The sequence below is a fragment of the Nelumbo nucifera genome, chromosome 6 (assembly GCF_055504915.1).
Source record: "Nelumbo nucifera cultivar China Antique chromosome 6, China Antique-T2T, whole genome shotgun sequence".
Lineage (NCBI taxonomy): Eukaryota > Viridiplantae > Streptophyta > Magnoliopsida > Proteales > Nelumbonaceae > Nelumbo > Nelumbo nucifera.
Window position 1 is genome coordinate 13,473,374 of NC_142654.1, and position 12,627 is coordinate 13,486,000.

Below are 12,627 nucleotides of genomic sequence, written 5' to 3' on the forward strand. Positions count from 1 at the left end.
AAGTACCATACAGCTGAAGAATTAATGAGCTATTTCTACATATGGGCACAAGAGTCAACAATCACCTTATTATTTATAAGAAAAAAATGGCACAGAAATTGGCACAAAGTTCACACCCTTGAAGCAGTTATCAATGCCCCTTCCCTTTCCAGTCTTCATCCATCTATCTTTGGCTTGCTTTTAGTTGATCCAGCTCAGTGGCCCAATTCTCTGCCCTCAAGATTCCTCAACTGGGCTTCAAGCAACATAAGGGGAAAAAAAAAGATTCCAAGGGGTAAAAAGTGGTCAGCATATGATTAAAGTTTGTATATTCATATTAGCTTAGCTCAACTCTCCAGTCCCATAGAGTTATCTTGACTCATCATCATCATCATCATCATCATCATCATCATTATCATCCATGCCTTATCCCAACTATATAGGGTCAGCTACATGAATCCTGTTCCACCAATCCCTTCTATTTAAAGCCATATCAACTGTTAAATTACTAGTGCTTAAATCATTTCTTAATACTTCTACCCATGTCCTTTTTGGTCTACGCCAAACTCTTCTACCCCCTTCAATGTGTAACAAATCACTTCTTCCAACTGGTGCAGTTGGTGGTCTTTTATGCACGTGCCCAAACCATCTTATAGTCTACTCCCTCTCATTTTATCACTTATTGGAGTTACTCCTAGGTTCCTATGAGATCACTTTGGCTGTTTGGGAAAAACAGCCTGGGCTGTTTTGGGAGCCTTTACACATGACACCTTAGCTAATTCAGGTCCTCATTTGTCTTTTCAACTAAAAAAGTATTGAATGTAAATACTATTTTACCCACACTTGTTGATGTCATTCACAGCAGGCTCCCAAAACAGCCCAGGTTGTTTTTTACAAGGGTTCAACTATGATATGGAAAAGATAGGATATCGGAAAAAACAACTGACCAATAAATCAGAATCATAAAGGTGATAGTGAACATGGTGTTATTTATCAAAATTCATGGGTGGGTTTTGATTGGTCAAAACCTTTTCCATTCCATATATTTTCTGCATCATAGATTTTCCCTTTTTACAAACAGCCAAAGTTTTTCCGGTTCCTACAAATAACTTCATTCCTAATGCTATCCTTTCTAGTTTTTGCACTCATCCATCTTAGCATTCGCATTTCCAAACGGATTGGATCAATATTCGAATCCCATCAAATCTGATAGGACTTGATCTGAATTCGAATCCTATCAGATCTTCACATCTTTGGATCTGATTTGATCCGACTTGTTTTCTTTAAAAATTAATAAATTATTAAAAGAAAAAAATAAAATATACCAATTTAAATAAAGAAATATACAAGTATTTCTTAATTATTTTCATCATATATATACATATTTTTTATAAAAAATGCAAATAATATAACAAATTTATAAAAATACAATATAAATAATATATTTATAAATAAATAAATAGAATATGTGTATTATATATATTTATATTTATAAATATATAACACATCGGATCAGATCTTCTCGGATCAGATAGGGGTGATCCGAATTCGACCAAATCGGATCGGATCGGATCATGATCCGATCCATTTGCACCTCTATCTGCCACATTCTCATAGCAAGAAATTGAGAAATTTTCCCTGAGAATCTTGGTGCTGCCTGATCACTCAAGGATGCATGAAATATAAGCCAATATTTGAGGGTGGCATGCTTTGCCTTCAAATAGCTGACCCATATATTTGGGACAAGGCGTATTTCAGCTCGGCATGCTTTGTCTTTTATGTTCTGAAGATGCCTTCTGTGCACCAAGAATCTGAACTGTACTCCAGCCTACTTTGCAAGATTCAAGAAGCAGCCTCCATGAGCAATAAGGGAAGCACCAACAAGCTCTCCTAGAACAGTCAAATTTGGGGCAATAGTATTCATTCTGCTTTTCAAATAACCGTACCATTGAGCTTTATAGTCTCAACAAGCCAATACTTAAATCACACGAGTCTCTGATATTCATCAAATCTAGGTCTCTGACTTCAGTTCCCATGGAAATCACTACCACCAGTTTCAGTTCTGCTTCAACCTCTTCTGGCAGTATCTTTACAGATTAACAAGAATACCATATCACAAACATTTAGAGGCATAAACTTTGTTCCCTGAAAGTCTGTCATGGGAAGCCAATCCCCGAACTAAACAGGCTACAGATATTTCTCTGAAACACACCATATTATTTATTGATAATTCAAGAGTATGCCTAGGTTAGGAGTTAGTCTTAGTTGAACCCATCAAATGGTGAGTCCCACAAAAACATGCAAAAGCATTACATGTATGTCAATGAGATGTTCATATTTTCAATACTAGTTTATTTCCAATATTTTATTATATATTAAAGATTTTATTTTTTTAATATTGTTCTTAAAATTCATAAAACCAATGTAAGCCTAACAACTTAAATAGCTAAATTACAATTTACAAATTGAGAAAATTCAACTTATAGTCTATTTGAAAGAAAAAACTAAATAAACAATGGGTTATGGATCATAAGTCATGTCTAAATTGAGGAAATTCAAATATTAGAGTCCCCTATTTGATGGTTTAAATGGTTGGACCACTAAATGGTGTGTCTAGGTCCTCAAGATATAGAACTAATCATGTTAATAGTCGAAGTATATTGCATGCATAATGACTATTGCCGGAAAAAGAAAAATTTTTATTAAATCATCATTGTTTTATTTATTGTTAGGGACTGCCTAACTCAGGGACTCTTTCGAGGGAGCCTGCCTCCTGAATGAGAGAGAGAGAGAGAGAGAGAGAGAGAGAAAGAAAGAGAGATTATATTCCCAAATTGATAATCCCCTCCTAGCTTCCTTTCCTTATTTATATACTACTGTTACAATTCTGTTATACGCACCTCTCCACTTGTCCAGTTTGTTAGTTAGTTTGTTCTAGTGGTTGGCTGTTAGTTACATTCTTTAAAGGCTAGCGTGGCCTTTTCTTGTACACTTGTATTCCCTTTATTTGTGTCTCAACAGTCCCTCCTCCCTTGAAAGCGACCTTGCCCTCAAGGTCAAGATGTGGAAATCTATTCTGTAAATCCAAGTAAGGTTCCCAAGTTGCATCCTCAATTGGGAGACCTGACCATACCACCAATGCCTCTGGTTCGATGTGATTCCCTTTGCGTATCCACCTGAAATCTGTTCCTTAGGTTCTTGGAAGAGCACTAGGAACTTCTGAACTAGCTGCTGTAGCTGTGTGCGGCCTTCTTTGGATCGGCTTCCTTGGGCTAGGATGGGGCCGTTCTCGTGGGAGTCTATCTGCATTAATATGATGTGGGTTGGGTCTGCTGCCTGTTTCCTTGGGGAGGCGAGACTAATGGGTCCTGGACCGTTGGACAGCTGCCCTTGAATATGCACCTAAGAGCTGCCCACTTGAAAATCCATGGTGAGACAGGCCCAATCACATATCACTGGCCCTAGTTGCCTTAACCATTGGACTCCGAGAACTACATCTGCTCCATTGATTTCCAAGGGGTGCAGATCTACCTCGAACTCATGTCCTTGTATCTTCATCTTTAATTCTATGCACGTACTGTCGCACACCAGGTTGCTCCCATTAGCTACGTGCACCCAGAAGGCTATACATGGTTGGACCAGAATCCCTAGTTGTCTGACCAATGTTTGGGTAATGAAATTGAGAGTGCTGCCACTGTCTATCAGAACCGACACATGGCGCCCTTGTACCAGTCCGTTTACTCTCATAGTTTGAGAAGAAGCAAGACCGGTCAAGGCTTGCAGGGATACTTCCGGGTATTCCTTTGTCCATTGCCCCCATTCTTGGTTGTCCATTGGCTCTTCAATGTCTGTTGATTGCTTGACATATTCGGTTTCAGGTTGAAGGAAGAAAACTTGAGGGATCTTACAGCGATGGCTCGGCCCGAATTTGTCTCCACATGCATAACAAAGGCCCTTTTCCCGTCGGTCTTGCATCTTAGCCCAGGTTAACCTCTTGGCTGAGCCGGGGCCTGAACCAGAGTTGGCGTCCTTGCCTGTGATTCCTACTCCTGATCTAGGCTCCGGTTTACCCAAGATACCTGGTTCTGGGTTCGGTATACCTGGTATGATCGCAGCTCCCAGAGGTTGATTAATCCTTCTTGCCCAGTTCAGTTTGTCTTCATGTAGTCGAGCTAATGCTGCTGCTTCAAGAACGGTGGTGGACTGCATGGCTTTTACCTCCAGCCGCAATTCTTCCCTGAGTCCACCAACAAAACTACCGACAAGCGCGTTTTCTGGCCAGCCTTGCACGCGCACAGCTAACCTTTCGAACACCATCTGATAATCTTGGACGGAGTCAGTCTGTCGTAGCTTAGTGAGGCTTTCATCATAGTTCTCAAAGGCCGAGACTCCAAATCGCATGGTTAAGGCGTCGGTGCATGTGGCTCTTGGGTGTCGTCGCCGGTACCACTGGTACCAGACGATCGCCTCTCCTTCCAGGTATGCAGAAGCTAATGGGACACGATCAGGTCCCTGTGTGTCGTGGTAATCAAAGTATCTTTCTGTCCGCAGAAGTCAGGATGTGGGATCTCCCCCTGCGAAGATGGGAAACTCGATTCTTGCTGTTCTTGATCCGCTTCAATGACTGGTGTCACTGCGCTCTTCTTGATTCGGCGCAAGTGGTGCCTGTGCCAGTCGTTCAAGCAAGGATGCGAAGCTTTCTTTGACGTCAGCCGATATTCTTTGCATTTCTCCTTCCATGTTGTCGACTCTGTTCTCCATTACGGATGACCTTGTGCTTGGCATCTTGGCTTTGATACCAACTTGTTAGGGACTGCCTAACTCAGGGACTCTTTCGAGGGAGCCTGCCTCCTGAATGAGAGAGAGAGAGAGAGAGAGAGAAAAGAAAGAGAGATTGTATTCCCAAATCGATAATCCCCTCCTAGCTTCCTTTCCTTATTTATATACTGCTGTTACAATTCTGTTATACCCGCCTCTCCACTTGTCCAGTTTGTTAGTTAGTTTGTTCTAGTGGTTGGTTGTTAGTTACATTCTTTAAAGGCTGGTGTGGCCTTTTCTTGTACACTTGTATTCCCTTTATTTGTGTCTCAACATTTATGCAATAGGTGAATATCACTTCGGATAAAAGGAAAATTCTATAAAACAATTGTAAGGCCAGCTATGCTTTATGAAGCATAGTTTTGGGCAGTTAAGAAACAGCATGTTCAAAAAATGAGTGTGGCAGAAATGCAAATGTTTGGATGGATGAGTGGAAAAATTAGAAAGGACGGGGTTAGAAATGAAGTCATATGAAGGAACCTAGGAGTAGCTCCAATAGATGACAAAATAAGAGGAAATAGATTGAAATGTTTCAGTCACATGCATAGAATACCATCTACAGCACTTGTTAGAAAAAGCAATCTGTTACAAGTTGAAAGGGCTAGAAGAGCTGAGGCAGACTGAAAAGGACTTGGGTGGAAGAAATGAGAAATGGCTTAAGCATCCATGGTTTACTAACGGATAATGGCACTGAACAAAACGGAATAGTGAAACAGAACTCATGTAGCTGACACCATATAGTTGGGACAAGGCTTAGATGGTGATGATTATCATCACTATTTTATTTATCAATAAAATATGAATAAGACAAAGAGAAAATCAAACTTCCGTTGCCTTTTTGTTTTGCTGGAACTTCTACAAACAAATTAATAGTGTTGGTATTTAATAGCAATTAGGACACGAGAGTCAACAAAGCGGACACCTAACTAACTAAGTTCACCTTATCCCTAGTTTAGCCAAGTCAGAAGTCAACTCATGGAAATGTGTCAACTCGCATGTCCCCTTCAAAGGCGGGGTATCATGCAATATTGGTGTAGCTGCTACTTGCTAGTCATTGTCAATAAAAAGAAAACCCCCATTTCCTCCCTCTGCCCCATAGAGGTTAACTGTTTCCAAAGAAAAACTTGAGCAATGATGTGAAACATCCCCCTCCTGCCACACGAGAGTCAGGAGTTTGAATTAAGACAAACTTTTGAGGCTTCAATTCAAAGACCACAAAGAATTTGGAATAAAAGTTATTTCAAAAAATTTAAACACAAATATAAGATATCAATGGAACTTTCGAAAGAAAAATAAAGAGCAAAGTAGATCAATTCTCTAATGGGACAGAAAGGATTGCAACCACATATAGTTGGAGGATATGTTGATGTCTTTTTTGGTCTCTACATTGAGAAGTTTATATTTAGCAGAATTTGAATGCATCCTGCTAGTCCACATCCTCATTTAATCTTTTTCATGAGGCTGTATATGACTACTGTGCAACTTGAGGATGGACTCGTACACTTTTGGCTCCTTTTGCCCATCATGCACATCATATTATACTTATTTTGCAACATTTTTTCTCTTTACAATACAATAACTTCTGTGTCGCCTTTCAAGAACAAGATGACGAATAGAGAGAACAAGAAGAATGGCAAAGAGGAGACAATCAACGGAGTGTAATAATACAGCTTTGTACTTTAAAAGAGAAGAGGCACAGTAGGAGAGTGAACATCCTGAACAGGATGAAATAATTCTCTTTTTAGATCTAATCACTTTACTACAGATTTTTGTTAGCTGAAGACATCCCTCTCTAGCCCCTTTGTGTAGTCATAATTCCATAGTGCTACACATTTTGGGTTGCCAAACTTTCCAATATCAAGGCACCATTACAAAATCTCTCCCCCATTAAAATAAGTGGGTATTTATCACACACGACTTTAAACTCAACATGCACCAGGAAAATGGCAGGAGATAGGAGAAAAGGAAAAAAGAGTTTCTTAATTGTAAAATCTAAGAAAAATGTAGAGGAAGACAACAGAACTAACTTTTCTAGCTGATTGTGCCATGGAAAATTCCTTCCACAGATCCTGAACCACAAATTCATAGTAATTAAGAAACCATGGATCTTGTATACTCAAAGCGAACAGCTACATACAATAAAGGATCAGAGAATGAAAATGTAAGTCACACTAATTACCTAAACATTAGAGACCTTTCTTTCATCTAATAATTTAAATAGGGCAAAGCCTGCCAGAGTTTCAAACAACACAAGCATTTTTAAACCTCAAGCACCTAAAGACAGGACCAAACAACAAGATCAGTTACTTCAAAGAGAATTGAGCTACCATATTTACTAATACTTCATTTCCTCTATAAAGAATATAATCATCTTCCTTGATTTGTATAGCCCACTCTAACAGTGGAGCAAATTAATAATAGATGCATAAGAAAATTAGCAATTAAAATATTTTTAGAGCATTTCAAGTGAAAACAATCAAAACATATCAAAAGGGCCTGCAAAAAATAGGGTACATTTGTATTATTATTGCGAAAATAGCCTTTATGCACAAGTATATCATGATCAACCTATGTGTAGTGAGTGATTATAAATTATCTTCCCACCACCAAAAGTTTAGAAAAGAAAAGAACTTATATCTGGAAAACAGAAAATAAGACCAGATATAACTCTAATCCTCATGTAATAGCAGCCTATATGTAATTGAGGCAAACAATAATGGCAATTAGCATATAATATTTAAGCAGGTACAAAAAAAAGGATTTTTTTATCAGTAACAAATGAGCTATTTACTAAGATCAAAAGATGAGAACAACAATGTTTAAAATGTAGATAGCCTTGGCCATCCATTTCAAAATACATACAAATACTACAAAGGAAGAGTTCCTGATCTAAAGATTCCCTAGGCCTAAACCCCTTGTCTTCTATTCCTACAAACAATCTTCCAATTCACCAAATGATCTTTCCTAGTATCTCCTGGTTCCCACAAATCCCTCGCGTTTTTTTCTAACATCTTGGCCACTAGGGATGGGATTCTAAAGACTGAGAGGTAGTAGATGGGAAGATTAGACATAGTGGATTTGATTAGAGCAGTGTTTTAAAAGGCGTGGGAGGCGTATGCCAGAGGCGTTGACACCTTTGAGGCGTACGCCTCAGGTGCAAGGTGCAAGAGGCGTACGCTATGCGCTTTTTTCACGAGGTGTGCTAGAGGCTTACGCCTCATGCGCATCATGCACATCTTATATAAAAAGACAGAAAAAAAAAGAAAAAAGAAAAAAAAGGAAAGGAAGGGAAAGAAAAAGAAAGAGAAGGGAAAAAGAGAAAAGGAAAGAAAAGAAAAAGGAAAGGGAAGGGAAAAAAGGATAAGGGGAGAGAAAGTGTTTGCCCCTACCCTTTCGGCTGGGGGGCTTCGCCCCCCGGACACCCCAGCCCCTTTCAACTAATGCTATGCATCTTTATTCTTCTTAATATAAAAGATTTTTATTAAAAATAAAGAAAAAATGAGACCCCCCCTTCCTCTTCATCCTCGTCCTAACCCCCCTCCTCTTAAGGAGGCTTACGCCTCCTTGTGTTCGGGAGGCTTACGCCTCTTGCATTCTGAACTACGCCTCACGCCTCTAGGTAGTGGAACACCTCGCGTCACGCCTCCGTGTTTTAAAACATTGGATTAGAGTTATCCTTCCCCAAAGAGAAATGCAGTTCTTTTTGCTACCCAACTAGTTTTTTGGAGAAACTATCCACCACTAGATTCCAAAACACTGAAGATCTAGGGCTGCCACCAAGAAGTACTCCAATGTACATGAAAGGCCAATGTAATATTGAACAACCTAGTGAGTCAACATATCTTTGACCCACTCCTTCCTCCAAGTTTACACCTCCTAGGCAACTCTTATCCAGATTTACCCTCATATTGAAGATTCTCTCATAACACTTGACTAGAAGCTTTAAATTTCTCAGTCCCCTCACCCCATCCTCTAGAACAAAAATTATAATGTCATCCACAACTAGCAGATGTGAGACTGGCACTTGCTCCCTCCCCAGTCCCCAATCTCCAAGCTTTGAAAATCCCCATCCTCTCTACTCTCAAAATCAATCTACTCAAAACATCCACAATGAGAATAAACGGAAAGGGGGAGAGGGGAACCCTTTGCCTAAGGCCCCTCTTGGTGGGAAACAAATCCTTTGTTGATCTATTAACCAAAATTGAATAATGACAATTACTTACATACCCTATGATCCATTCCCTCCATTTCCCCCCAAGACCACAAATCCTCAATAGCTCCTCAAGAAAAAGACCAATCTACATAATCATAAGCTTTTTTCTAAATCTAATTTGCACACCCAATCCTTGGATTTTGATCTTTTCTACACACTCATTAGCAATAAAATTTTGATCAATGATCTGTTTTCCTTGGATGAACGTTCCTTGATTTTGAGTGACCAATAGGAGTAGCACCTCTTTCAATCTAAGGGAGAGGACTTACAAAGGCTTCCTATCAAGCTAATGGGTCTAAAACCTTTAGGGTGGGTAGCTTTTGAGGACTTGGGTATCAATCAGACAAAACTGGTAATAGCTCCCTTGTGGATAATTCCTCTCTCGTGATATTCCTCAAATGCCGCCATCAAATCCCCTTTGACAACCTCCCAACAATTTCTTCTTGGTCAGTTATATCTCTACCTCCACAACTAACTTAGAGACTTATCTCATTAATCCTCTAACTTCAACTCTCCTATTCAAATCAAATCCCCAATCAATGGGGTATGTAGAAATATATACAAAGATGCCTTCCTGCTTCTAATAAGACTGAAATAAAAGAAAATACAAAATAACCCAACCCATGTGTGAATTCCTTTGGAACCCATTGACTTGGAGTCCTGGACCTGTTGAAAAACCAAGGACCACTGACTTTCAGGTATTAGGACCCTCAAATGATGATTCTGAATTGGAAAAGCATCAAAACGCCATAGAATACCATTATGGTATGCGACCTTGGACTTGAGTCATGATCAAGTTACAATGGCGAAAAGTGCTAGGCATCTGCCCCTGTCCATTCTTGGTCCCTGTTAAACCTGTTAAGCAATGTATTAACTGATCATATAAGCAATTCATAATTTCCTAGTTAAACTAGTCATGCCACAGCAAAGCATATTAAAAATTCACAGGCTAGAGAGAATATTACATATCTAATGACATAGCATCAGTAATCAAAAAAATTGAAGGAGCTGTGCATGAAACAACACAGAAAATATAGCAAATTAAAACTTAGCCAAATGCATGTCTGGAGCACTAGTCAAATAATCAACCACAAGGAAATTAGATTCGTTCAAATATCATTCTATAACTTAAACTCTTCAGCAATGCAAAGTTGCAAGTGAACTGCGGCAACTGCCACTCAGAATATGCATTCGTGATGCAGAGGAGCAAAGAATTTTTGGATACTAGAAGATCAAATTGTGTATTATAAAATTAATTTTGCTAAAAGTTAGCCATGCAAACAACGTATTAAGGGAAATGACCAAAATTGAAGGGGGAACCACACGGCTCAGCAATATAATAATACTCGAAGCCGTGAAGTAAAACAGTACAGTTATAGGACATCATTCCCTCTGCGTTTCTGGATTCAAATACATAGATGAAGTAGCAATGCAGAAAAAAGATAGACAGGCAACAATTTCTCAAAGAACTAATTATAATTACATTGAGATTTGGACGTGTAATAAACCGATAATGAAATTGTGCAGCAATCAGGGATTGTGTACTACGGCTGTGACAGCATTAAGCAGGAAGCAGACTGCTTTGAACTATCAAGTATCCACGGGAATCATGTTGGAGAAAATAAAAACGAGAACCAACAGACACCCACTCATGCATATCGAAGCCCATTTTCAACGAACAGAAAGAAAAAATGGAGAGAACGAGTGAAACGCCGAAACGTGCTCTGGCCTCTGAGAAACGGTGGTAGTCTGGTAGACAAAAACGAAAATGTAAAGAAGCTGGTTCGATGGATAAAGCGGCTAGCGGTTGAAACGGGCTAACTGAACCGAGCCAACCCATGATCTTTCATTGGTTGTAGTGGAGAGTCTGGAGACTTCGGGATTCTTTATCGCCCTCACTAGTGCAGTGCTAGAGGGATGGAGTGGGGTGGGGGGTTTGTGACCTACCCAGGGATAATGAGCCGGGTTAAGTGGTTAACCCACATCGGCTCGCCTCACGTTGACTCACCCCTGTTGGGTTAGGGTCATATGCTGTTCATTTCGTTTATTGTCTCAATTAAAGCTTTTTATTCAAATATATAAGTTTGCCCCAATAATCAGTAATGAAAATTTTAGAAAATAAGTCCTATTCACACTTAAGTATATATATATATATAAAGTAGTATAAACCATGAGGATAGCTTAAAAAATTTATCCAAAAATAAATAACAATAATAATGAATTAAACCACTATAAATAAAAGATGTAGTCTGCACGTGACATTCAGCTATCATCCTTCTACCATGGTCCATGGGTAACTTACCGGGGCAAGGCAATATAAATGGATGAAGCAAAAAAAAAAAAAAAAGGGAGAGAGGGACTCAAAATGGTATGGACTCGGACGAAAATCCACTCAAAGTCCAAAGGTAGACGATCCAGGAGCGCGTCGTTTTGAGTTACCCACTTTATTACTTCTATCCCTATGGAAACTGGTTTCTGATTAGTGATCAGAGCTCTTTCTCTATAAAACTTCTCGTGGCGTGTGAAAGGGAACGTGTTGTGAGGCGTGCTCTGTGGGGAGCAAAGGGGATTTTAACTCAACTCGTATATTCTCCTGCCGTCTTGTGTAGTAATCAAATTGAAAAACCCACTCAGCATTTCGGAGAGCGAGCGAATAAGCGGAAGGAAATCACAGAGGCTGGTTTCTTCGAATTTTTTGATTTCAAAGCGGTGATAGTCCCGAAGGAGAAAGACCAAAATGTATCATCCTTCAAGAGGAGGCGTTCGCGGTGGTCGAGATCGTAAGCTCCCTTTCTCCCTTCCTCGTGTTTCTCTTTCTAGGGTTTCTACTTTCTAGTCCTCATGTAATAAAAATATATATCTAATCGGAATATGTCGAATTTTAACTTGGATAAATAGTTAATTATTGCGATCGATCGTCGTTGTGATTCAGTTTCATTTATTTCAGATGTTTTTTTTTTCTCTGATAAAGATAAACGTTGCTTTTTCTGCGGGGTTTGAAGTGAAACCCTGTCGGTACTAACAGAAATTTGCAAATTCTTTCATGAGAAATTAGGGAGTGCAAATGTTTTATATAATTCAAATTTTCATGTGCAATGCTAATTTATGTGGTTCTGATTCTATGTTAGAGCATTGAATATTTGAACTTTCTCTGTATACTGTATCATGGAAAAAAGGAGGCAAAAAATGGGAAGTTTTCGTATGAAGTTGGTCCTAGATATATGGATTAAAGATCGTTGTTTTATTAATGTTTTTTAAGTAATGGTAAAATAATGTATTAAAGCAAAACGAGTGTGTTATAAGGATTGGGAAAAGACTGAAAACGTAGAAAATTTGGTAAAAATATAACACTACATGGAAGGAAGTTAAGAAGAAAGTAAGTGAGTATAAAGTTAGGGTATATATGACCAACTCTACCATAAATTACGCATTAAAGAGGGAGAAAGTGGAATTTATAATCTAGTAAAGACGAGAGAAGTGAAGAGTGGAGACTTAAATCATGTTAGATGCATCAAAGAAGGAGATCAAAGAGTCTTGATAAAAGTTGTGGAAATCAAGTGCTAGTTTGGGAGTGCTGAAGGCTGAAGCATAGTGGCTATTTTGGACAACATTAAATG

At 39.0% G+C, this 12,627-nt stretch overlaps 1 protein-coding gene across 1 annotated transcript in view; it reads left to right on the forward strand.

The window, feature by feature from the left end:
- The first annotated feature begins 11,558 nt into the window (after positions 1–11,558).
- LOC104588913 (leukocyte immunoglobulin-like receptor family A protein) overlaps positions 11,559–12,627 on the forward strand; it is a 29,263-nt gene continuing 28,194 nt past the window's right edge. Inside the window, exon 1 of the mRNA XM_010247039.3 lies at positions 11,559–11,790. Within this exon, the coding sequence (XP_010245341.2) occupies positions 11,748–11,790 (43 nt within the window). The 5' untranslated portion in view covers positions 11,559–11,747. The remainder of the gene's footprint in view (positions 11,791–12,627) is intronic.